The sequence below is a fragment of the Vanacampus margaritifer genome, chromosome 17 (assembly GCF_051991255.1).
Source record: "Vanacampus margaritifer isolate UIUO_Vmar chromosome 17, RoL_Vmar_1.0, whole genome shotgun sequence".
In the NCBI taxonomy this organism is placed as follows: Eukaryota; Metazoa; Chordata; class Actinopteri; order Syngnathiformes; family Syngnathidae; genus Vanacampus; species Vanacampus margaritifer.
In genome coordinates, this window is record NC_135448.1 from 10,398,609 (window position 1) to 10,425,098 (window position 26,490).

A 26,490-nucleotide genomic window follows, 5' to 3' on the forward strand; every position below is an offset into this window, starting at 1 on the left:
TTTCTGGGTTCTTTTATACAAAATGACCCAAACTTTTGACCCAAGTAAAGGATCGGACCAATATTTATGCATTGTTTTACACTAAAAGACGCATTTCTTGACCCAAAGTTGGGTCAAATTGACTCAAGTAGACGATCAGTCCATTTTTGACCCCTTGTTGGGTTATTTTTGACCCAACTGTTTTTCAAATGCAATTTTTGATTTGGTTTTGAAGGTGAAAGCATTGCGACCTCATTTTGGTGTTACGTTCAACTTCACCATTCACATATTTGACAAACTATAAAACAATTAGCTTCCACTGTCATGCATGTCATGTGGATGTCATTGCTTCTCAAATCGGATTCAAGGAAGATACCACCAGACTTATCGCTTGTTAGCAGGCTTTGAGTCCAAAATATCTTGGGGGGGGGTTGCTAAATTTAACGAGTAATATTTGCAGCAAACATGCTTTTGTCAAGTTTATCTTTTGTTGGGATATGAACAATAGAGTACCGATATCAGGTATCGCCTTGTGGCCGATTTACGATCAGGAAATAAAAACTAGAAGAATTGAAAATTGACATTGATTTCATGTATTTTTTAAGGAAAATGCTATATTGGGATGTATACTGTATGTCTTTGTTTCAAATTATCTGTCATTGTTTTTATGGGAATTTTGTGTCCTAGTGATATCGGTATTTGGTATCGATGACTACTCAACAATTGAATACTCGTACTGGTATGAGACAAATAAAAAGTGGTATCGAACATCTTTATCGCATCTTGTGAAAGTGAAGGAATCATTTTTTCCCCTTATTAAAGGCCTTTTAACAATTAAGCTGTCCCTCTACAATTGCAAAATTAGAAGCACATCCCAGGCGACATAAACAAATTAAAGCCATGTTTCCTGCACTGAAAACACAAGAATGGTTCTTCTAAATGTGTTTTCATGAACACAATCGTCAGTTATGACCTAAAATCTCGACCATATGCGCCATTTTCTATATCCGGTAGCACATCAAGAAAGACTTAGGACATGAATATCTGCTTGTGGTTTTTAATAAGAAACTGGTCAGTGTCGAATTCTATGAATTGATCCTTTTTTTTGCTTGAATGCATTTCTGCTATTTGTAAACGGAAACAATGAAGACCAGGCAGGCAACCAGGGGAAGGGGGGGGGGGGGGTCAACGCAGGAGAGCACGTGTAGCACACACTGGGATTGTTTAGATATCTCCTCAAACAGCTCCACATGGGGAAAAAAAAGGAAAAGCCTTCTATGCTTTGACTGCGGCCAAGAGCGAAGGAGCTGTCCCACGACTTTAGCTAGCACGTTTCGTTTGGTACATTCACACACATATATGCTAATTAGGTTCAAACGCAGGTAATGACCTAGCTTTCACTCTTTTATATTTATTTACATTTCACCCTCGCGCGCACTGCGCTTCTTTTTCGTTTGCACGTGCGCATGTACACACACAGGATCACACTCCGGCCCGGCCGAAAACGACATTAATTGTCACCAGTCTTTTGGCGTCGCTCCAGGTGGGGATTCTAAACAGCGGGGAGTCGTGCATGCGCACACACACAAAAGTGCAACGGGATATGGAAGCTGTGTCCGTAGCAGGAAGAGGAGGAGAGAGAGAGAGGGGGGGGGGGGGGGGAGAAAAAATGACGGCATATATCTGGAATTTTCCAGCTAATGATGTGCGGATGTGGTAGCACAGGGGAGAGAGAGCCACTGACTGTGCTGTCTTTGTTTCACTTGCTGAGGGCCCCATGCTGCATTCCTGTATGCTGTGCATACTTTGGCAACAGTCGCTTTTACTGTATACAGTTTGTCTGCTGCTCTAGCACTTTTTCACTCCGGCCATATATCAATATCTCCTTTTTTTAATCTCTCTTTTATGTCCTTTCTTGGCCAGGTGCGGTGCGATTGTTGTGACTATAAATTGCGGAACAAGAGGGGAAAGTAGTGAGTGAGTCATGAAATATTGTCGTTACAAGACTGAATGGGGCCTGTTTGGACTCTCAGGGTGAGAACCTTGTAGTTTTTTTTATCATCTGTGAGGTCCCTGTTATTTTTTTGGGAATTCTTATTTAATATTCTGCCCAAAGAATCAGCTTTTTGAGGGTTGGGACATGACATTTTGCATTTTAAAATTTCCCGGTTGTACGTTTCACCTTAAGCCACAAACATTTAATGGCATATATAACAGCTCTTATCATACAAAAAAGTATTTTGGAGCCTTATGCTAAACCTAACAGGAAGTCCCTCATTTTTGTTTACAGTGGAATTTATCACCATTTTTTTTGTGCACTTTTATAGAGGCGATATTTTAACAAACTCTTCCAACATGATTTATCCGATCCTCTTCAAACTTTTCCTCTTCAGATGTTCAAGATGAAAAGTTATCGAACGTCAATATTTTACAAATTTCTTGTGCAGTTTTCAATAAGTGGCTCAATAGCGCCCTCTATAAAAAAAAAAATTCCCCAGGAGAGCTCAGTATTGTTCATTCGATCTGACATCATCATTGCTCTCCTTTTTTTAAATAAACAAATAAATTAAAAAAATTTAATAAATGTTTTTTTTTATTATTATTTTTTTAAATATATATACATATATATACATATACACACATATATATATATATTTTTTTTTATTTATTTTTTTTTGTATGTGGGTGAGTATGTGTATGTGCGTGTGTGTGTGCGTGCATGCGTGCGAGTGTGTGTGTATTCATCAGTTCACCTAAAGCCCATTAAAAAAAATCCCATACTAATAATATAATATAATAATAAATTGACAAATGCAGAAACATCAATGTAAGTTATCACGATGTAGTGGCTCTCGCTAACAGACAGAATTAAGTAACCAGAATTAGGTTAAAATTATAATTTTTTTAATGAAGCATTCGCGGTTGTATGTTTCACCTACATTTTTTTTTTAATTGGGTGGAATAGACTTATGTAGCCAAATGCTAAACCCAACAGAAGTCCACCATTTTGAATTTATTTGGAGAATTTGCGCACCATTTTGGGCCTTTTACAGAGATCCTATTTTAAAGAATACTCTTGAAACATAACGCCTGACAATTTTTTTTTTTAGATTTTAGAGGGTTCTTGTCCTACGTGACAGTACCCCAACAGGCCCTTTTATAGCAGCTCCAGTATTATAATTATTTCTATATCCTTTGCTCTTCCCATATGTGGCTTGCCTACACACCCTGAACCTTTTATCCCCTTTCCTCTGAGATTCACTTTGGCAGACTTTAATTTGTGCTGAATTGCTCTCAGGAATGTAATCACATTCTGACCTAAGACTGATAATGTGTGCAAGCTGAGAAACGCACACGGCACCAAACTGCACTTTTTTTTTTTCAATTTCAATCTCTTTACCATATTCCTTATTTATTAGTGTCGCTCTATTTACTGTGTGTGCAAGATAAATCAATGGCTTTGTCAGTGCCACACACATTCAACTGATCTCTGCTATCAACTATCTTGAGTATGTTTAATGTTAAATTACCCACGGGGATGATAGATAATAAACTGCAATTAGGCATCAGACACATGTTTTAGATAACTGGCATTCATTTGGAGCCACACACACACTCTCACGAACACATTTGGCACCGAAGCATATTAATCCGGGCGACGGCAGGTGCTCACTCGAGTCACGTGCAACCACTCCCACATTGACTAACAAACGCCCACACACACACTGGCATGCACGCAGCCTTATTGTCCTCCGACACAGGACGCCGATGGCACGGGTCCAGTTCTCCGCGAGTCGTGCGGCCGCGGAGGTCTGACCCAGGAGGTCCACCGGGCCAGAGAGCTCAGCAGTGAGAGTGGAGGACAGTGTTGGTGAGGGGGAGGATGCTCTCAGCTGAAAGGAATTCTCAGAATGTTGTCCTTTAATCTGGAGTCAGCCTCGTACACCGCACACATACTGACTAACTTTTTAGGTTTTTCTCCCTCGGCTTTGTCTGACCCAGACCCCCCCCCCCCCGGTGTTTGTGTTACCATGGAAGAAGGGAAGAAAGCAGCCAATAGAAAGACTAACATAGACCAGCCGAGCTTAGAAACAAAACTCGGTAACTTCCTTCTTCCTGTCTTAAATGTACAGACGCTCCCCAACTTACGAACGAGTTACGTTCCGAGCGATCGTTCGTAAGGTGAATTTGTTCGTAAATTGCTTCAGTGCTATATTTTGTATTATAATTTATGTTTAAAGAGAATACGTACTGTACTGTACTACGTATGTTAGAGAGAGAGAGCGAGAGACACACACAGTATGTACATGCATGTAATAAGATAAATAAAATGAAGTTTAACTTACTTTTGGAAGATGTACTCGATGCTTAAGGATTTGATGGAGGAGGAGGAGGAGGAGGAAGAGGAGGATTTTATATCATGAGAGGTTCTTCGTCGTCGCTGGAATGGGCTTCAAAAGTTACTTCCTCCTCCGTAACTTCAATGTAGGAGGAGGTTGAGGGTCGCGGAGAAGAAGATGAGGGTTGATGAGTATCTTCCTTGGAGGATTTACTAGAAACTGGCCGAAAGAAGCGAACTAACGACGATTGCACAGTTTTCTTCTTTTTTCATCATAAATGATGCGGTAGCACTGTATGGCATCATTCAATTGATTTGCAACCTTTGTGCAACGTTCAATATTTGGGTCTTGCTGCTCGAAGAGTGCGATGGCTTTATCTATGAGCGACAGGCGTTTCTTCTTCTTCCTCCTCCTCGACACGTTGCTGAGCCTCCAATGCTGGGTGAGCTCTCACAGCGCCAAGCGTCGGTATTAGCGGCGGAAAGAAGCACTACAGTAATCGGAAAAAGGTGCGCAATAAAAAATCTAACTTACAGCATCTCTTTCCGGACATTTTTTGGCATGCGCGCCGACATGTTCGTATGTACCGTTGTTCGTAACTCGAATGCTCGTGAGTAGGGGAGCGTCTGTACAACCATTTATTCATGCAGCATTTGCAGGAATACTGATGTAGACCAAATTACAAAGTGACTCAAACAATAATGGGGGGGAAAAAAAGGCAGAACCCCCCCCCCCCCCCCAGAAATTACTTGCCATAAAATCTGTGTCAGAGGGGAAAAAAACGACTCATAATTGAAGAATGATGTGCCTTTTTTTTGAAAGTGACAAATGGTGTGTGAAAAGGGTTCGGGTTACGTCTTCAACACTGTCACACATTACATTTCCTCTTTCACTCAAATGTGCGCGGCTTCATGTACAGTAAAACTTCACTTGACGAAAGTGGGATTTGATCATGAGCGCATGCAGGGGTTGAAAAAGGAGAACGTGATGGTATGGGGTCGCATTTAGGGAGCGCTCACAATAGAAGCTATTCTGCTGGGTTTATCATGCAGTTCAGAAGCATAATGAGAGACCACCAGAGAGTGACTGCGACAAAAAATGGCATCTAACAACTTGTCAATGTCAGCCACCCCATCTTTTCTTCCGGTGTGTGTGTGTGTGTGGGGCCACGAGTGATGTCGGCGCTTGTGGCTAGCATTTTAGGTTTTCGAAAACCTGAATTGCACTGCAGCGGATATACTGCAAGCTCCAGGTCTGTGGTTCTTCTTAGAAGGCTCTACGTGCACACACGTCCTCATGTTACTTTTAAATCTGCAGGGCTGCATACTTAATGCAGTGAGCGGACGAAAACCCACATACATTTCAAGTTTGCAAATGGCAACAATAGTTAGACTAAATGGACCATTTGCATAGTGTCATAATTAACTATGTTTCATGATTTTTTATACTACAGTGGTACCTTGGCTCACGAACTTAATTGGTTCCCACAGAGAGTATGTGAGCCGAAAAGTTTGTCTTCCAAACAAGTATTTCCCATTGGAAACCATTGTAATTAGAATAATCCGTTCCCAGGTTCCTATAAAACACAATTTTCTACTAAAAAAGCCTTAAAACTACACAAAATATACCTTATTTTATGTATAATAAATGTGCTATTGTATTGTAATTAAAGAAATACACTGTACTGTATAATAAAGTGTTTTTATTTGCAAAACTTGCAACTTGATGGAATGGAGTGGGAGGAGGAGGGAGTTACTGTTTGGAAGGAGAGTCCTCCGGTGTGGCTTCTCTTCTTTGCTTCTTAGGAGACTCTTTATCCTTGTTGCTGACTAAAAACCTCTTAATTGACACCTGTTGCTTTCTGAGTTGTAAGGTCTTACGAAACTGAGGCATCACATTATCGTTCATCATGTTGATGATTCTCACAGCCACAGTCTTTTCTGAATGGTACTGTTCGATAAAAGCCTGCACATCACTCCACTTAGTTAACATGGTCTTGATGCTCTCACTTGACGCTGCAGCCATCTCCTCCTCCTCGTCCTCACATGGCAACTCCTGAATGGCTTCCTTCTGCTTGTCCTCTTGAAGGCGAATCAAATCCTCTGTGTTGAGGACCTCATTATGAACTTCCAGGTTGCCTCTTGATGATATCCGAGTGAAGTTGCCGTGCTTTCTCAGCGATAATACCCGGGACGCTAAGTCACACAAACGCACACCTCGTTCGTGTTTTTCGATGATCTCCTTCTTCTGCTCGACCGTAATTTTCTTTAATGTCTTCTTAGGCTTAACACTAGCCTGTGGTGGGGTCTTTTTCGGTCCCATGATAGCAAAAGTACACTCCAAAATGTCTACCAAACACAAACCACGTCCGCACTCAAAGGAAGGGGGTGACGAACTGTGACGCCGTGAGCGTGCGTCAGCTTCTCGTGATTTCTCGTGTCGCGTGATTTGGTTCGTCCGCCGAAAACTAGTTCGTCAGCTGAGACTATATGCTCGCGAATTTAATGTTCGTGAGGCGAAAAGTTCGTGAGCTGAAGCGTTCGTGAGCCGAGGTACCGCTGTATATTTATTTATACACAATACTTTGTCTTTCTTTATATTTCAAAACTAAAGTTATGCTAATAGTACTGTCACTATCAAGTATTTTTTGTATAGATTAATCTATCAATTATTCAATTGATTAACTCGTTCACTGCCATTGACGGCTATAAACGTAAAAAATTCCTTTAACTATTTCGATTAGTTTAACAGGAACCCTTTTGTACAAGAGTATGAAAACCTAGAATTTTTTTATTGTACATTTAGAACAGATATAAAATTTGTGACTAATCGTGAGTTAACTAGTTAAGTCATGAGATTAATTACGATGAAAATCGCCTGACGCCCCAATTTTTTTTAATAATCTTTTTTTTAAATGAATTTATAGCAGTAAATGAGGTAATCGACTAATCAGATTCGTTTTACATTTGCATTCAAATGTATTACGAAAGCATTTCCCCCAATTGCTGTTCATTAATCAGTGATTGTTGTTTATTTTGTACTTCGTATAGTGATTTTAAAAAAATAAGTAAAAGTAAAAATAGGTGTTTGCAAATGTCTTATTTTGATTAAACACAGACACACACTTTCATGAAGGACTACAGAAATCACTGAACAGTTACTGACTGTTAATATTCTGAAAATCAGAGGATTTGGACAATTTTAGATTAAAAGAGGGCTCCAAACAATTACTCGATTATTAAAATCGTTGTCGATTAATTAGACAATCGATTACTTGTCAATTAATCAATTAATTTTGACAGCTCTACTTGCTAAATAACTGGCGTTGAAGTAATATGTTCTGAAGTAAACATTTTGCCATCTTATATTTATAAATGATCGATTCCAAAGTAAAGTTCACTGTGGCCGCTGTTACAGTTAAGGGCAGTATTTGAATGATTATTTTCCTTAGCATGACCCCGCCCTACTCTGCCTCCAATTGGCTCATCAGTCATCATGCCTAAAGTTACCAGCATATACACTGCATTAAACCACTGCCTGTACACATTGCGGTCAAATCTTCCCCAAAAAGTCAAAGGAAGTGTTCTGTAGAGGTACACTGAGCTGAAGTCTGACAAAATATGCTGAAGTCTTCCGATTTTGAGTCATCACTGCATGTATACAAGCGTTTCAAAGCTGCAGTGCCAACTTGCCCCAGCTTCCTCCCTCATTTCCACTTAAACAGGAAACAGGAGATGAGAGTATCTCACATCTGCAAAATGCAACCCTCAAGTCTATTAATAGTATTAGTTTAAAAGTAGAAATGGGACTGGTATGTTTGACTGGCCTTATCAGCCTAATCCATTAAAGGGGTAGTCAACCCCTCCCCCTCCTTCCCCCAAAATGACAATAATGTTAAATGTGACCTCACTAGTTTAAACATGACATTCTGATTAATATTACATTTGTGGAATATGAGTTAGGCCGCAAAATCCAGACGTTTTTATCCATCTCAGGGGGCGGCCATTTTGTCACTTGCTGTCAAATGAAGATGACATCAATGTTGCTCAGGTCTCAGGTAACAACCAATCATAGCTCAGCTTCAGAAAACTGAGTGAACTGTGATTGGTCACAGTTGATGTCATCTTCAATCGACAGAAAGTGGCAAAATGGCCGCCCCCCGAGATGGACAAAAATGGCTGGATCTTGCTTTATAACTCATATTCCACAAATGTAATATTCATCAGAATGTCATGTTTAGACTAGTGAGGTCACTTATAAGATATTATGAAAAGACCTCATCCAATACTTAACACTTGTTTTTAAGATGATTTAATTTACCTTGAAAATGATCAGCAACGAGGGCCATTCTCAAAACATCAGTCATAAAACCCAATTCGAATACAACCGTTATACATGTGGGTGACTCACTGCACTCGCTTTTGTTTATCGGTCCTCACATTTTGATTTTGATCAGTGCGCCGCTGTGCCTGAGGAGGTGGAACAAGAGCAACAGGTTGATGATAAATCCTGGCTTTTAGGAAAGCACCTGGAACCATTCCATTATAACTAGGGGTCACTGAGTTGTATCTGGAGGCTTTCCTTTCTGCCGCTGATAACAATGTCGCTGCTTTTTGTGCAAGCTTTGGCTGTACACACTCATCACTTCCACTAGAGAAGCACAAAGGAACCTGGATAAGTAAATATGGAATATTATTTTTAATGGAATGTTGGATTGTGTGACATAAAAAAAAAAAGAGCTTGCTTTCCCCTTTTTCTAATCGGACAAATGTTCTCTATGAATGCTGTAGGTGGTGACACTGTGGTACCGGGCCCCAGAGGTGCTGCTGCAGTCCAGCTACGCTACCCCAGTGGACCTGTGGAGCGTCGGCTGCATCTTTGCTGAGATGTTCAGAAGAAGGTGAGACTGAATGTGACGCGTGTTAACGGAAGTTCATTCTGCACACACCCTTTACAGGGGAAGTCAACCGTAAACATTTCTTGACAATTATATGTTACATGCACTCTGATTAATATTACATTGGTGAAATTTGAGTTATGCAGCAAAATCCAGCTGTTTTTATCCATCTCAAGGGGCGGCCATTTTGCCACGCTGTCGTCTGAAGATGACATCACAGTTGCTTAACAACCAATCACAGATCACCTGTTTTCTGAAGCTGATCTGTGATTGGTTGTTACCATGAGACCTGGGCAACTGTGATGTCATTTTCACTCGACAGCAAGTGGCAAAATGGCCGCCTTCTGATATTGATAAAACCTGTTGGATTTAACTGCTTCACTCATATTCCACTAACGCAATTTTAACTAAAATACCGCATTTAGACTGGTGGGGCTGCATAGAATATATTGTCAAAAAAATGTGGGGAGGTTGACTTCCCCTTTAAGTTAATTAATAGCTGTGATTGGTTGTTACCCGAGACCTGAGCAACTGTGATGTCATTTTCACTCGACGGCAAGTGGCAAAATGGCCGCCTTCCGATATTGATAAAAACTGTTAGATTTGACTGCTTCACTCATATTCCACTGACGCAATTTTAACTAAAATATAATATAGTGATGCTGCATAGAATATATTGTCAAAAAAATGTGTGTGTGTGGGGGGGGGGGGGGTTGACTTCCCCTTTAAGTTAATTAATACACTGTACCAGGTGCAAATCCTCAAATGGAGGAAGTACTGTTTTAAATTGCTGTCAGACAGTTATAGTATTTCCTCAAATAGGGGTTTTCCCGCTAATAGACCTCGTACCCCTGTTAGTTGCTAGATAGAAAGCTGTCATCCACATAAACAGCCCAGTTGCTAACCAAAACAGCAGCACATCGAATATGATACCCCCCCCCCCAATAGATGCCTTCCAGCTATTGTTTGTAGGCAAAGGTCTGCATTCAAGTCATCCTATAGTTGTATAATTGCAGCCATGTTGAGTGTTGACGTTCAAAATTGTTTTATAGTCAAATATAGTTCTCATCCGCTAATTGGTTGTTTCCTCAACTCGTGCGCGCTTCACGAAGTGACATCTGTTTGCTGCGTTTTGAGATGCGATAGTCATGTCATTACGGTTAGCTTATCAAACTATTCCAGTAATGACTGGCAACTGGCTGTGGTTGCAGCGCACGGGTCGTAGACGCCGCTTCTTGATATACAGTAGGTGTTTGTCAGTTTGTGGTCTAACTGACTTCCCAACGAAAAGCCGTCCCAAACTGATAGCATCATTTTTCCCTAAAACAATATTCAAACGTTTTTCTTCTTCACATGCATACACGTTTTTCAGGATCGCCCTTTTCATTTTAGCATCTGGAATATTAAAGATTGTAAAAAATGTTTCTGTTAACCAACAGACCGTGATGGTCTGTTTTAGTGCAGATAAGTATTGTGGCAATTTATACTTCCTTCCCCAACCGTCCTCACACAGCCACCACACACACACACACACACAGACCCGCAATGTGTGCAGGGAGATGCAGTGGAAAGGCAAAATGTGACTGAGTGAACAAGTATGCACAGGAAAGAGAAATCTGAATGAAACAACACAGTCCTGTTCCCTCTGCTTTTGACAGAGATTGAGTCGCTCCTCTTGGTCTATTATGTTCCGGCTTAATTCAAACGGCAGCTGTCGTCACATCTATTAGACTTTCCGATTCATTATTAGTCCACTAATATCTTATGTTCCTTTGTTTGATGTCCAGAATTCTTTTGACAAATTGTCTGAGGTCCAACAAGTGTAGTGGCCTACTAAGTAATGACACGTCACTTTTTATACTGTCCAACTGTGCCTTAAGGACCGAAAGCTCGGCCGAGAACACGGTAATGGACACGCGCACACACCCACATGCACACTCCCTTGCTCTCAAGGTAATAAAGGTGGCTTTTTAAAAAGGCCACCTGTTTGAGATTAAAGGGCACCTGGGAGACGCTGTAAAAAGGGTAAGGCGGAACAATGGAAGAGAAAACTATTGTTTGCAGCCTTCCTGCCGCACATAAAATATATTAGCCACTGAAAATTCAGTCATGAAGAAAGATCCTCACTGGATGTTTTATTTATCTGAATTGTTTGTATTAATCAGATTGCATCCCGATTGACATTGACTCAAAATGAAATTTTCTTGTTGTTTCATTCTGGCATACTGATTGATGTCGCTCTTGTGGGATATGAATCAAGCAGCAAAATCCACCCATTTTTATGCATCTCAGGGGGCGGCCATTTTGCCACTTGCTGGTGACAGAAAATGATACAGTTTTGCTAAGGTAACAACCAATCATGGCACCACTGTTTTCTGAGTTTGGTGACGAGACGTTCACAAGCCGAGCCGTGTTTGGTCGTTATCTGAGCCCTGAGCAACTGTGATGTCATTTTCAGTCGACAGCAAGTGGCAAAATGGCCGCCCCTTCCGATGGATACAAATGGGTGGAGTTTGCTGCTTAATTATACAACACAAACACCATATCAATCACAATACTCTGTTTAGACGAGTGGGGGCACATACGACATATTATGCAACATACATTTTGGTGGTTGACTTCCCCTTTAGGAGAAATGACACTTCTATATAAATAAAGATTACTTGACTTAACTTTTTTTTTTTTACCAGATTAAATAAAAGATAGGAAGAAAGTAATATCTCACAACTTAGATATAGAACCTTTAATTGTACTTAATTTGAACTTGTCGGTTATTTTTAATTTGATGCTTCAAGCAGGATCTTTCTCCATTACTGTACTCATTGCTTTAATGTGAGGTTTGGGATGGAGAGAGAAAAATTAGGGGTGTCAGGCGATTACAATTTTTTCTTATAATGAATCACATGACTTCAATAGTTAATTCACGATTAATCACAAATTTGATATCTATTGTAAATGTACAATACAATATATTTTTCTAAGTTTTCTTACTTTTGTTAACATAAGAGTGGAACAATCGTTAAACTAATATGGCTGCATCTTTTAGTCGTTGATACAGTAATTTCATAATTCATAAAATTTAGTTTAAAAAATGTACTGTAAGGTAAAAAACAAGTGTGATATTGATTTGTGTTGAGGTCGTTTTTCTGCCACTAGATGGCATAATTGCATTTGTAAGACATTGGTGCATTTTTCTTTTCATATTAAGAGCTATCTAATCTTTAACATGAAGTAACTTGTGAAATTCTGCACATTTTTTTAATTGCAAAATACAACTTGACCCCCGGTCTCCACAAATATATGCATTATTATTACATTTATTACTGCTAAAATTAAACGTGGATGTGTCTGCTGCATTGCGACTGGAATTCCTCCAGTGCAGGCTTTCCAAGTAAGGGGCGGTCATTAATCGCATGTCATTTAAGGAACTTTAAAGTAAATCAAAATTTTGGAAATCGTCGGTCCTTTATCCTGACATTTTACGATGCAGCGCAAGACGCGTGTTCAATCTGAAGAAAATACGGAGGCCCATAAACATCAAGAGATCAGCCCTGGGCACGTTTAATGCCTCTTGTAATGACTACATTGTTGTGAAAGGAATTTGAGCAAATATCATACAAGTCCACATTTGCATGGCTAGGATTGTGTCAGGGTGAGTCATGGACGCAAGTGAATGAGAAAAAGAAAAGCCGCCTGCTTGTTGACATTCCTCTCATCTTAAAAGGTCGACCGTGTTGTGTTAATGGTCCGGCAGAAGCCTCACATCCATGTTGACTTTCTCACAGTCTGTTACGCCAGAGGCTTTTCTGTTGATAAATAGCCACCAACGCCTCAAGCGCACGTGTATGTTTTACTGTTTAAAATTAGATTGGGGGGGGGGGGGGGATGCATCACCACATCAAACGTTCTTTTTCTCTCTCTTTCTCACCTAATTTGACTTGACACTCACATGCAACCACGCACACACACACACATGTACATACACACACACACAGGCATTCCAGGGGTTGCTGCAGGGGAATGTGGGACAGAGAATATTGGCACTGAAGGAAGCATGACTCAGCTGACTCTCCCAGCCCAGCATATGCTTGTCTGTGTATAAGGGGGGGGGGGGGGGGGCATACGTATTGTACAGTATATGCTCATGCAGGGAAATCATTCCAGTTTGAATACGAGCACGTCTGCAAATGTGGACCGGACTCTTGCCTGTGTGTGTGTGTGTGCGCATGCCTGTGGCCATCGCTAAAACCACAGCAAGTTTAAAAATGGACCTCTCAGAATTATCAGCCCTACTTGTTTTTGGCAGGATGACTTTGCTGTAGGTGAATCTTCAAAACTGGTTTGGTATGATGTGATTAAAAAAACAGTTTAGAGGCCTGTATAATTTGAAGAAGCCATAAAAGATTAAAAATGGCGGCTATGAATAGCTGCAACAAATTCCGTATTCATTTAATAAACACTTTGATTCATGTGATGATTAGTGTAGCAAGTGCCAAGCCACAGTCTGCCCGGTCTAATTGCTTACCTTCCTCGAAGCATCGTTATTACTTTTGCAAAGATGAACGTCAGCAACTCAACAGTTGCAGTTGGTCTATCTTGACATCATTTGTTATGGACTAAAAATAAAACTTGTTTACATATTTTCAGAAGCAGTGCATTTGTTAGGCACAAAAAGGGCATTGTTAAAATTAAGCCTTTGACATCAACACCTCCTCGTTTCCTTCAGCAGGAAGTTCTAGTTCCCATGCTTCTTTCTCTGTTCGGATAATCACATGTTGCTTTCACACGCCTCTCCCTCCTATTTTATGACTTACATTCACCGAGAAAAGCGAGTAAGCGCGCTTAGGCTTTTTCCGTCCCGTGCTACCGACGGCAAACTCGGTCTGATGCTGACTACTGGAATTTGCGCGGGTGCCAAAGCAGGCATGGACGCCCACGGCCTTTCCGAAGACGGGCCAAAGCCACAGGAACCACCAGCAGTCTTGCTGCCGCTCTCCTCCCTTTTTCACTCGCGTTACCAATACAAGTCCACAGTATTTACATCTATATTTTGCTCATTTACAATCAAAACTAGAAGCACAGAACGAACGCTTTGTATGAGCTACATAAAATCTGTATGAACACCTCAACACTTACCACTGAGCAGGAGCGAGTGCCAATCAAATATTTCTGCTCTTTTGCAGACCTCTATTTCGTGGTAACTCAGATGTTGATCAGCTGGGGAAAATTTTTGAGTGAGTATTTGCATATCAGTATGGGTGACCGTTCACTTCCTTTGGAGTGAATGATTTAGGAGGTTTGTCATATCCACTTATCATCCCCACAGTGTTGTTGGGGTACCTTCAGCAGAGGACTGGCCACAGGAGGTGGCCCTACCACAGAGTGCCTTCACCCCACAGCCTGCTAAGCCAATAGAAGACTTGGTTCCTGACATAGACGAACAAGGGCGGGCCCTCTTATTGGTACGTATGTACAAAGTAGTATTGAAAACGATAGGCAGTACCTTGATTTACGAATTTAGAGTCTCTGTCGCAGAAATGGACTATCCAATGGTTAGGGCAAGGGGTCTGCAACCTGTAGCTCTGGAGCCACATGTGGCTCTTTAGTTCCTCTCCTGTGGCTCCTTGTGGATCTAAAAAAAAAATTGTATAAATAATTTTTTTACATATTTTTTTTTATAAAAAATATTCTTTGAATGAATTAACAATTTAGATTAAAAATGAATAATTAAATATTCCAAAATGTTTTTTACATTTTTTTTAATATAAAATATTCTTTGAATGAATTAACAATTTAGATTAAAAATGAATAATTAAATATTCCAAAATGTCCGTCTAAAGTTACAAGACAGATGAAAGGTAGATGAAAAGGTTACCTAAAAAGGTCCAAAAAGTGACTATAAAATGTCCAAAAAGGCAAACGAAAAACATAAAATTACCATATAATGTACACAAAATAACAAAAAAGTTAGATTTTTTTTAAGACAGTATAGAAAATGTTCAAAAAGTAACTATAAAATGTCCAAAAAACAAAAGAAATCCCCAAAATGACCATCAAATGTCCACAAGATTGCCAAAAATGTCAGAAAATGTATAGCTAAAAGTAAAAAAACAAAACAAAAAAAAAACATAAAATGTCCAAGAAAGGAAGAGAGGCAGAAAATTATATTGTCAGAAATTTGACAGAAAGGCATTTAAATTACCACTAAATAAATAAATAAATAATCCAAAGACGAAAGGTAGAAGAAAATGAATCTCAAAGTGTTGGATGTTTCATATTTTCAGTTATGTTATGGTGCACCTCGAATTTGCTCTTTGGCCCTCAGTACATTAAGACTAACACTAACACACTTTGGTTATTTATTTGGCCTAAAATGGATCTTTTGACAGGAAAGGTTGATGACCATTGCTAACAGCCTCTCAAATATCCATATTCTGTCTTTTATTGTCACTAATTTCCTCTCTTTTATTATAATAATTTACCAGCCAATGCAATCTACTGCTCGCTTAACAATCTCGCCATGTTGTTTGTGGTTAAATTAAAATAAATACAATAAATATATGGTGGCGCCTCAAAACATTGTTTCCAGATCAGAACATTTTATTTATTTATTTATTTTTACATGAAAATGAAAGTCTCCAACGTTTTCTCGGTGAGGTAGCTGGTGTACAAAATCCATGTCATGTTTGTGCCATCGCCACCTATTGGCCTGGCATGCATATTACACCTGCTTGGGGATCATTTTGATGTCAATGCTGATTTTGTCATTGTTGTTATGTGTCCTCTTATACAGCAATTCCTCGCCTTCAATCCCTCGAGGAGGATATCTGCATTTGCAGCACTTACCCACCCTTATTTCCAAAGCGTGGACAGCCTCAGTAGAAGTGTGTATGCGGCTCAGCCTATCCCCAGCAACAAGCCCACTATTGAAGAGAGGACTGCCTGAGAGTCCTCCTTGTCCCTCACCATGTCCGTAAAAAGTATTCACCCGGCAACTCCATCTTGATCATGCTTGATTGCTCAATCAAACTGATTTAAATTATGACTCCTAATGATACAAGCTATCAAGTGGATTAAATTGAAGTATGTAACACAAAAATGATGCAAGTATTCATCTGAAATTATAGTATGTCAAAGTTTTGGAATATCTACCGTATTTTGCCACTACTCATAATTAGATCTTTTAAGATTTGCTTCCTTGTTTACAAGTTGAACATAAGATCCTGAAGATACAGTACGTGTGTATGAATTACCAAATCACGCATCAAGGTGTATCTACCTTGAATTTAATCCACTGTAATTCACCGTGTTAACAAAGCATGAACGATCAGGTGGTGGGTGCAGTATACGGTCTTAAACGCTTCAAGGAGAGTCCTCAGGAGATGGTAATGCTAAGATTGAGGCCCGCCCCCCCCGGATATGCACAAAAGCTACCCTCCTCCATGAACTGATGGATTGAAATCGCTGCTTTTAGGTTCTAAAATGTTGATGATTGACTACGTTATCAATGCAAAGACGATTCTATGACTGGGACTAATCAGTGGACGGACTGTAGACTCCATGCAGCGGCCACTGTGTGACCAGTGTTTGAGGCCCTTTCAGTCTTCTGGATGCCTAAAATGGATTTTTCTTCTACTTTTATGGACTTGCGAAGCACAAGCATGGTCGCATTTACGAACACGTCGAGTGTGCACTGATGCTCCTGTAGACACCAAACAAATGAGTCATGACTAACTGCCACTTAGTGCAGGCCTTGCAAACGTTATACTGCCATCCAGAGGTTGCCCCGAGCAACTGCAGACCAGTAGCGGGATTCTAATGGTCGTTGCAACTTTTTGGGGGTCAAGCACACTTAAATTCATTCATCATGGGCTGATTCCGGTGCTGCGGCAATGATGGAAATGAAATGTTCTTGCCACTCCCTTGATGTTTCTGACGGTGATAGTTAGCCATCAAGGTCTCTTGTAACCGTTTATTTTTTTTTATTTTATTTTTTTATATTCACAGTAACGCACACGCCTGCAATAGGTGGCACCAGCACAATTCATCAATACATTTGGCATAGAATTACTCCAATACCAACTACCAATATTCTGTATTTAATTTCAATTGTATTGCTAAGTCTTATATGCATGTTTCATCGAGTTGTGTACTTGATTTTTAAGATGCCGGGGCACAAAGTAATCTTCCACCAACTCTATAGAGGATTACTGAACCTGTGTACGGATGAATTGACGATGTACGGAATGTATAAATGGCTAGATGACTGTATTGTACTGTTTGTAGTGCAGCAGTAATTATAGAACATGTTTGATATTTGCATTGTCAGCCCATAGAAGTGTCACAAAAGTGGATCAGGTAGCCTAGTGAGGGTCAGTGGAATGTTGTACGGCAAGAGTATTTTGTCTGTTGAAAATGTCTGGCGGGTTCTGCGGGTGCTTGTTGAATTTCTTTCAGCTTGAGAGTGGCTGAAAATTTATGTGCGTGTTTTGTTTATTTTTATGCACAAATATCTTAACTTTTTTTCCCCCCCCCATTATGTCCCATAATGTTCAATTTGTATTTTTTACCAGCAAGGGAAAAAAAGCAAGTTGCAGAGATGTATTTTTCTATATTGTAGTTCTCGCAGAACAGTAACATACTTTAACACTGGTGGACTTTCTCTAAACTGGTCGTGCTGCTAGCACACACACACACGTACTTTCACGCAGACACACACAGACACACAAAGTCATTCTTTCTCAGGTTTTTGGTATGGGTGTCCAAACCGTTCGCACAGTTTTGCACATCCTCCGGCTACTAACTGACCACATTGCAACTCTTTCAGGTTCTCTTCAAGCTGTCCAATGATCATGCCATTGATCATATCCTACTGTCAGTCCTATTTATCACGTTATGTTACTGTAGTCATTACTGTCTGAATATAACTGCCTGTATGAACTGTGTTGCCACAAAAGCAACCTTTTTATTGCTAATTGGTGAACATAATCCACAAATCGTTAATCAGCTTGATTAAGCACTGTGTGAACATTCTGTTTGGAAATGACTCGTATCTGTCGTGACATACTCGTACAATGCAATGAAAGCTCAAAATATATAGATTTATAGAAGTTTTTGGTAATGACTGCTTTAGCCTTTAAACTTGATACAATCACTGTATATTTTTTTTTCTTAGCCAGTAACAGTATCACATTTCAAACATGAGCAAAACTGAATTCCGCAATTGAGCTTTTTAGAGGTTTCTCCGGTTTGAAACGTAAAAGCTTGATCCACCTTGCAACTCAAATCTCACATGTTCCCGCGTCACATTTTCGTGACTCGGAACACAACAAATCACGGTATTATTGAATGAATTCAAAAATTGGTGTCTTCTTATTGTTTACCAGCTGAATAAAAAGTCGCTTTTTATGAAAATGGTGTTGCATTCTAATTATACATGACATACATTTCGTCTGCAAATGAAGGGATATAATAAATGAGGTCTAGGTGTCATTTGGAAGTTTTACAAAGGGATGACAGCAGAGTTGAAGGTAGCAAGAGCTGTAAAAAGCTACAAACTGTGGCATGTCTGACACCTACAAAAAAGGGGGTTGGTTGCATGCAGTTGCTCAACACGGAATGTGAGCAAGACTGCTACTCCATGAGCTGTGTCTACATTTCTATAGATAATGCTCAGTTTGACCCTAACATTTGTCAGCTACTCATTGAACTTTTATTTTATTATTATTTTTTAATTATTGTGCTTTTGGTTTGTAGTGATGTGAAAACTACAATAACAGGAGATTGTACAGGTGTCTCTAATAAGGTAATAAGGTGTTCAGATGGCGGTAATGGAGAGTAAAGTTATCGTAGTTAAGTTTTATTATTATTATCAAAATGTATATAATTGACAGGCTGGAAGGCTCGTTTTACCTTCATAAGTAAATTAGTCTAAACTTGTTTTTTTTTTTATATAATTACGGTAGCTTTACTTATTAAATACATAATGTATTTTTTCCCCTTCTTCCAGACAGTGGATACCAAAATAAAAAAAGCAAACGTTTTAGTACAATCTACATGCAATCTAAAAATTGACCAGAGGGTGGCAGCAACGCCTCAGATTTACTTAGCCCGACTTATTATTTAACGCAGAAGGAGACAAAGCGCTTAGCAAGAGAAGTGTTTTTGATGTGGCCACTAGCCAATATCGAGAAGAAAACACAAATGTTCTTGATCTTTGCTGGATTCCTCCCCTATATTTAGGTCAATATGGGCAAGAGAGACAATCGAGTGGTGAGTTACTGTGTCATGTTTTCGCGTAAATCCGACAAAATAGCTTGCGACCAGCTCCGTTCAGCACAACAGAGCGCTAGTGATAGGCCTACACTTCTGTTAATTAAACCAAAGACAGAATTAAGCCAACATCCCTCATTGAAGTGAAGCTATTTTTTACGTCGTCATTAATTTCACGCCGCTTGCTTTATCACTACTGTACGTAGCTGCAGAAGAATGTAAAATTAGCTCTCTATATTTGTACAGTATGTTATTGTGTTGCATAGCTGGGTTAGCCTTTAATACGCTAGCACGATTTAGATGTCGTTTCATGTCATAATAGCAATACTAAAAATAAAAAAACATACGCCTTGGGGATTTTGATTTTTGTACAATGTACTTGTGTTACTGTTGACAAAGCATCTGTCATGAGATGGCGTAAAGGGGGTCCTCGACCTACGCGGTCTCAGGTTGCCATTGAGTTTGCGCAGAGGCGTAAGAATGCAGTATTTTGTCACGTGGCACTAAAGTGCACCCTCAATTACCGCTGCACTTATTGTTTTTCTGTTAGTTTTATATTTATGAGAGTTTTACATCCAAATATTAATATTTTATTAATATCTTTGACTGCCAGACGTTTTCAGAAAAGGGATGCCGTGGGTGCCAGCCGATTTAAGCATTTTTGACTGATCTTTCAAGGTCCACAGAAAATTATGTGTTTGGACTATTGTAACACACATACTACCAAATGAAAGATTGGACTCTCATCTTTCATCAGAAAAAAAAGTTTGTTTCTACCTTATTCCGTTTTTCAGTAATCAACAATAGAAAATGGTTAGTTTCACCTCTGTTTAAAAAAAACGTATTTTAACGTCTTTGGCACTCCTCCATAGGATTTTACTAAACGTTATTTAGCGTTTTTGGCAGTCAAAGAGCTAATTATGACATTACTACTGTAATAAAAAATTAATACATGTTCATGTGTTGACACTGCTGCTCAAATAATTTATTTTCCCTCACGGTTTAACTGAAGTATCTTATCAATTTTTGTACATTTTCTTGACATGAGATCTGTTAACTGCGCGGTGTGTTTATTAACATTCTAGGCCTACGTAAATCCAATCGCTGCTGCACGATCCAGGGGGCCGGTACAGAACTCCGGACCGACCATACAGGATTATTTAGGCAGACCTCGACCGACATGGTGAGTATAGGAGAGAAACACTGTCGAGTAAATCATACAGTGGAACCTACAAGATCAAATACAATGTGTTTGGATTTGTAGACATAAGTTAAATGGGTATTGTGATATGTGGAGATTTATGTGATTAGAATGTCTGATATTCTTCGGCCAGTTTCCTACCTTGTTAAATCATTGTTGATAATTGTTGTGTATCATCAGGGAAGAAATAAAGGAACAGCTGGAGAAGAAGAAGAAAGGCTCACGAGCCTTGGCTGACTTTGAAGACAAAATGAATGAGGTATGAAAATCGACTTTTCTCTTATTCCAAAACATTGTGTGTTAATTTAAAGCAATTGCCGATGAAAATAATCACCCTGAATTTTAGATGTACGGTTCTTGTTAAAAAATGTCTTTGGTCACAGAGATGGAAGAAAGAGCTGGCAAAGAACCGTGAAAAGCTTTTGGGTGCAAGCGACAAGGACAAAGAAAAAGACAAAAAGACAGCAGAGCGAGAAAAGGAGGAGAAGAAAGATAAGAAGGAGGTGCAGTATACACACATTAAAAATTCATTTGCTTAAATATCCTTACTATCTCATGCTAACCTTTCAATCTGTGTCCAGAAAAAGGAGAAGAAGAAGAAATCCAGCAGGGTGAGGGGAGACCTCCAGTTTTCACCACACTTCTTGTCGTTCTATTTAGTCCTAAGTTATTCTTTCTTCAAACGAGCCAAGTTCCCTCAAATCTAATGAACCCCCCGCTTTTATTGTGTTCTGCTCAAGCATTCTTCATCTTCCTCTTCCTCCTCCTCATCGAGTTCTGATTCCTCCAGCAGCTCCTCCTCAGAATCTGAAGATGAGGTAAGCCACGACCATATGCTTTTCCAAGTCGAGGGCAGTCGCAGTACATATTTACAATTAACTTAGTTTTCTTGAATGTAGTTGAAAATTAGCCCAAAAAGAAATAAATACGTGGTAGTAGCTGGTATGTGCAATATGTGCGGCTGCATCTGGAGTGTGATCTTATTTTATTGAATGCATGATGTTTTTGTTTTTTTTCTTCTTCTTCTTCTTCTTTTTTCATCTGAACGTGTCTGTGTGTACAGCTCGAAAAGAAGACCGTGAAGAAAAAGCGGAAAAGAAAGAAGTCATCAGCCAGGAGAGCGTCGGATGACTCGGATGCAGACTCGGATGCTGAAAGAAAGGTCTTTTTCTTTCTTCCTTCCAATAACCGTGAGACTTATTTTGATTTTGACAACATCCCCAACATTCACACCGACTGTTCTTTTTGCCCCAAGAAGAAAAAGAAAAGAATCAAGGAAGAAGGCAATAACAATAAGGTGATTTAAAGCTTGTTTAAATGTTCAAAGCGCCGAGCTACACTTTGATGTTGTGCATGCTTCATTTTTTTCAAATGCATTATGAATCTTGATGAAGGTGCTAAATGTTGTCGCCTAGGATGACAAAAGCCGTCGAAGGAAAATAAAAAGTGAGGCAAAGTCGTCTGCCGAGTCAGATGGAGATGATGTGGTAAGCGTTAAAGAGCCACGTCAAATTTCTCAAATGATCGACAATGACGGCACACTTTGCACTTGACATATTTAGTTTTTTTGGGGGGGGGGGGGGGGCAGGTTCGGTGTCATCCAAATTTCAAGTATGGATTTTATGCATACATACGACAGGAAGAAGCAATGATGAAACTCAATAAGCAATTTGAAAAGTCGAGATAACACTGTAATAGACAATGAAACATAGATTACAGTTAGGGATTGACCGATTCTCGTAAGGGCCGATTATCGGTGCCAATATCTTGCATTTTGACAAATATCAGCATCACACTTTTTACGAAAATCTGGCATCTCACTGAGCGGTGAATGCTTGCAAACGTAGCGAATTTTGTTTTTTTGTTCAGTTTTTACTTGTAAACAATTTTTTTTGAACATATTCAGACAATTTTTCTCCGCGAAGATCTTTTGAAATCTTTTACGAACCCAGACAAAAAAATAATAATTTGCTCAGTGAGATGAGATACGGGGAACTTTTCATTTATGGATTTATTAAAAAATGTTTTTTTAAAAATGCTGACAAAATGATGCTGACACTGAGAACTTCCTCCATTTTTTGTGTGTAAAAATAATAATAAAATCGAAAGAAATTATGTTGAAATTTTGGGAAAACTTTAGGGAACTGTTTACTCGCTTAACACATGCTGATGACCCTGGACGCTCCCTGCAATTTTTTAAAATACATTTTAAACAAATCTGCCAATTCTTTGTATGTTTAAATTGAAAATATTCTTTTTTACGCTATTTTCTCTTTTACTGCAAATGAATATCGGCTTGAAATATAAATTATCGGCCTCCTTGACTACTAATAATCGGTCTATCACTGATTACTTTTTTATGCTGTTGATTAAAGTAGCAATAAGGAATCAAATATTTTCACAACTCTTCTGATGAAACATCGAATTAAAGCTAGTTGAATGGTACCTTTGCGATGGCCTGAGGGGGTTGGTATCATTTTACTTTAAGGTGGATGGTAGAAACACTGCCACACAAAAAACTACAAATGTGGTGACTGCTTTATGGCATACATCACTTCCCTTTTTCCCCATTCGTTACAAAGACTGAAGTAATTTTGTGAGTTTTTGAGTTAAAAAACAACACAATGCGCTTGTTCTCATGCAAAACTTGGTCTTCCTTCAGGCATAACATTACCGCTTCTGTCCATTAGGCGCCGCCATAATCAACATAAACTGAAAGTTCCTTAGTGCTTTAAGGCTACTCAATTGCAGTCAGAAAGTCTATCCTTATGAAACAGTTATTGTTTTTTTTAACAGTGGTTTTATTGCAAGACTTCCTTTGTTTCCATGGTTTTTATTTTGTTTCCTCCTCGCAGGCTGACACCAAGAAGAAAAAGAGAAGTAGTGAGGAAAAAGACAAAATCACAGTAAGAAATACCATATCAAAGGTTCCAACACTTTGACACAAGCTGTTTTAGCTGACAAATCAAAACTTTCTTCTTCTTTTTTTTCTCAACACAGGACAAATCAAAGAAAAAGCGAAAAAAGAAGCACAAGAAGCACGGCAGGAAAAAGAAAAGGAAGGCGGCATCTCATTCGGACTCTGAGCTGGACTAGCTGTAACTCGACTGTTCACTACTCGTGCTTATTTTCGCTTTTTTTTAAAAAAAAAATTATGTTTGACCACCAGAAGCATCCAGCTCCGATTTTGGACAATTGCAGTGCTGTGCTGAGGTTGTGAAGTGCGACTGAGCTCTCCCTTTGAGGAGTTATCTGCTTATCTTTCGCATGTGGAACGCAACGCTTGATGGCATGCCAGCCTCATATTGAAGTTGGACCTGTACCATAAAACACGTCTCCGTTCGTCGCTGCACAACAGTGCTGCGTGTATGAATTGGGATTTCATGAATAAAGTCACGTTTTGGCCGGCATTGCGGTTACTTAAGGATGACATTTTGAAGGGTTATCTTTTAGTAGCCCAACTACCTCCATCCATCATTTGATGTTACTGTTAACCTGCCATGTTTTATTTTCATTATTAAACTGCTGATGAACAGGCAACCAACCTGGTAAAAATGTGGAAATTGACTAAATTTTTATCTTTGCCTTTTACGCAGCAAGGAGTAAAAGTATCCAACCATCCCGTGTTTCAGAACATCCCTTACACACAGGTGTTTTATTTGACACCACTAAACTTTTAACAACCTGTCAAGATTTGACTATGGCTGTCTGATCAAGGAGGCGGTTAGATGAAAGGTGTTAGATTACCTGTTTTTGTAATCTTTTGCGTGTTCAAATAAATCAGAGTTGAGATCTCGTGAAGAGGGTCCTTGCAAGGTTTTTTAATCAGAAGCTTCTGATGACACAAAGGAATTTCACCAAGCCATGTTTCTCTCCAAATGTGTGTCGTCTCTCTCAGACACGGGACTTTTATTAGAAAACGCCTCCCCCTCCCTCCAAGTACAAAAGCAGATTACATTCTCCCAGTATACTAGATCGTCCTTGAACTTTGAAAAAATGGATTTCTGACGAACAGAAACTAGACTTCTTAGATAAATAAAAGAAACTTAGTAACTTTCTCATTTCTGAGAAAAGATAACAAAGAGGTCATAAGCATTACTCATCAAGCTATATTCAGTTAACATAGTTATATCTACATCTTCACAACTGTAACTAAATTCAAAACAGTTAAAATATAAAATGAAATATTAAAATGTCAACAAAGGGAACATGGATGCAAAGCCTCAAAGTCCGTTTTCAAAAGTTGTGCTACATTTAAGGGGCGGTGGCTGAATGTATCGCAATCCGAAAGTCACATGAGTGGGTGTGAGGTAAAAGTTGGTTTCGGTTTTCAATGAAGAGAAGTGAGACGATTTAACCTGACACAAACACAAGTGTGCTGATTCACCTTCGGGAAGCTGTTGGGGAAAACAAGGCAAAGTAAGTCAACACATAATTTTATTTTGTCACTAATTTGGACTAAAAGCTTCAGATTGTTTTCTTACTGGCAATTTTAGAATGTCAATTTCGGGTGTTGTGCACTCCAGATGTTGAGGCTCAGTGTGTGGCTGGCATTCGGGGCGGTTGTGACGTGTAACGTCACATGTCCCGACGAAACTATCTGCCCCGAGTACACGACCTGCTGCCAGACCAAGCAGGGATACAGCTGCTGCGGATACCCAGATGTGAGTTCACACCAATTTGAAGCGTTTTAGTGCTGGTTTTAATTTGTATTTCCTGGGAATGTCCAGGCTGTGTGCTGCCCCGACTTGGCCCATTGCTGCCCTCGGGGGTTTCGCTGTAACTTGGCCTCGCAGTTATGTGAGAGAGTCACCAAGTCATGGCTGGACTCTAAATTTCAACCAATGTTGGACATCAATAACATTGAAAAGGTGAGTGTGGGAGAGTTGTATTAAAAACTGTTGGCACTTTTTACTTATACACTTAGAAACTACAACCACAATAACGTGATCTTTAATTATTTCAGACAATAAACATTGACGTACAAGAGTATTTTTGTGGCTTAAAGTAAGCCTGTATATTTAACAATATGTTTGACATTGTTTTATTATATTATTACAGACACATGTTCAAGCTGAAGTCGATGCTAGTGGCAGCGAGCTTGAGTTGGGAACCATTCGCTGCAGTTCTCAGTTCTTCTGCCCACAAGGCACATCTTGCTGCAAAGGATTGTCACCAGAATCCTGGAATTGCTGTCCTTATCCACTGGTATGGATCCGAAATGAACTTTTTCAGTTTGTTCAAACATGGACAGAAAATTAATATCTGGTGTCAACCTGCTATAGCTGAAATAAAAGGAGTACAATTTCAAAATAATGAATAATAGAATTGTATTCATTGCAAAATATTACTGTAACAAGTTTGTTCTAACAGTAGACTGCCTTTTGATTTTCAGGGCCAGTGTTGTGCAGATGGTCAGCACTGCTGTGAATATGGATACACATGTAACATCTCCCCCTTATCATGTAGCAGAAGAAACATGAATCCAACCACAAGGTGGATACAGGAACCTGGTCAAAATGCGCAATGACACTGTTGTTACAATCCTCACTCTCTAATACAATGTACTTTTGAATCAACTACATAGCTTACATTAGAAATTTCAAAATACATGTGTGATTGTTCTCCTTTTTATTCATTAAAAATGTACGACGTTAGCGTAAGTGCAATCTGAAAAAAATAAAATAAAATCGCAGTCGTGATCTCGTTACCTCCGTAGAAAATTGAAGACCCCCCTCTTGCTTGTTTTATTTTGTAATAAATGACCGGAAATGCTACGTCACTTTGGAGTAATCACTTCC

At 39.4% G+C, this 26,490-nt stretch overlaps 3 protein-coding genes across 6 annotated transcripts in view; all 3 read left to right on the forward strand.

Annotated features, from left to right (window-relative positions):
• cdk6 (cyclin dependent kinase 6) overlaps positions 1-18,630 on the forward strand; it is a 30,699-nt gene extending 12,069 nt beyond the window's left edge. Inside the window, exons 5-8 of the mRNA XM_077549031.1 lie at positions 9,110-9,219; positions 14,400-14,450; positions 14,543-14,678; positions 16,010-18,630. Coding sequence (XP_077405157.1) covers positions 9,110-9,219; positions 14,400-14,450; positions 14,543-14,678; positions 16,010-16,162 — 450 coding nt within the window. The 3' untranslated portion in view covers positions 16,163-18,630. The remainder of the gene's footprint in view (positions 1-9,109; positions 9,220-14,399; positions 14,451-14,542; positions 14,679-16,009) is intronic.
• Positions 18,631-19,340: 710 nt separating this feature from the next.
• fam133b (family with sequence similarity 133 member B) lies at positions 19,341-24,490 on the forward strand. Of its 4 annotated transcripts, none has more exons than XM_077548980.1 (11): positions 19,341-19,488; positions 20,574-20,671; positions 20,870-20,948; positions 21,073-21,192; positions 21,271-21,300; positions 21,430-21,507; positions 21,753-21,851; positions 21,945-21,986; positions 22,105-22,176; positions 23,545-23,595; positions 23,690-24,490. In XM_077548980.1, the coding sequence occupies exons 1-11, from the start codon at positions 19,465-19,467 to the stop codon at positions 23,783-23,785; spliced, it is 789 nt and encodes a 262-aa protein (XP_077405106.1). In that variant the 5' UTR covers positions 19,341-19,464; the 3' UTR covers positions 23,786-24,490. The 4 variants fall into 4 exon arrangements, with proteins under 4 accessions (XP_077405106.1, XP_077405107.1, XP_077405109.1 ...); XM_077548981.1 differs by having other exon boundaries at positions 21,948-21,986; XM_077548983.1 differs by lacking the exon at positions 22,105-22,176.
• A 462-nt stretch (positions 24,491-24,952) lies between these two features.
• On the forward strand, positions 24,953-26,466 carry LOC144037462 (progranulin-like). Its single transcript, XM_077548985.1, has 5 exons — positions 24,953-25,108; positions 25,216-25,353; positions 25,420-25,560; positions 25,751-25,897; positions 26,085-26,466. The coding sequence occupies exons 2-5, from the start codon at positions 25,216-25,218 to the stop codon at positions 26,217-26,219; spliced, it is 561 nt and encodes a 186-aa protein (XP_077405111.1). The 5' UTR covers positions 24,953-25,108; the 3' UTR covers positions 26,220-26,466.
• Positions 26,467-26,490: the final 24 nt, after the last annotated feature.

Bases quoted from the DNA above. Each gene is read 5' to 3' on its own strand.
- fam133b (XM_077548980.1), top strand. From the start codon at position 19,465: ATGGGCAAGAGAGACAATCGAGTG. The intron at 21,852-21,944 runs GTCTTTTTCTTT...TTTTGCCCCAAG, and splicing joins ACTCGGATGCTGAAAGAAAG to AAGAAAAAGAAAAGAATCAA. The intron at 21,987-22,104 runs GTGATTTAAAGC...GTTGTCGCCTAG, and splicing joins AAGAAGGCAATAACAATAAG to GATGACAAAAGCCGTCGAAG.
- LOC144037462 (XM_077548985.1), top strand. From the start codon at position 25,216: ATGTTGAGGCTCAGTGTGTGGCTGGCATTCGGGGCGGTTGTGACGTGT. The intron at 25,354-25,419 runs GTGAGTTCACAC...GGGAATGTCCAG, and splicing joins GCTGCTGCGGATACCCAGAT to GCTGTGTGCTGCCCCGACTT. The intron at 25,561-25,750 runs GTGAGTGTGGGA...ATATTATTACAG, and splicing joins ACATCAATAACATTGAAAAG to ACACATGTTCAAGCTGAAGT.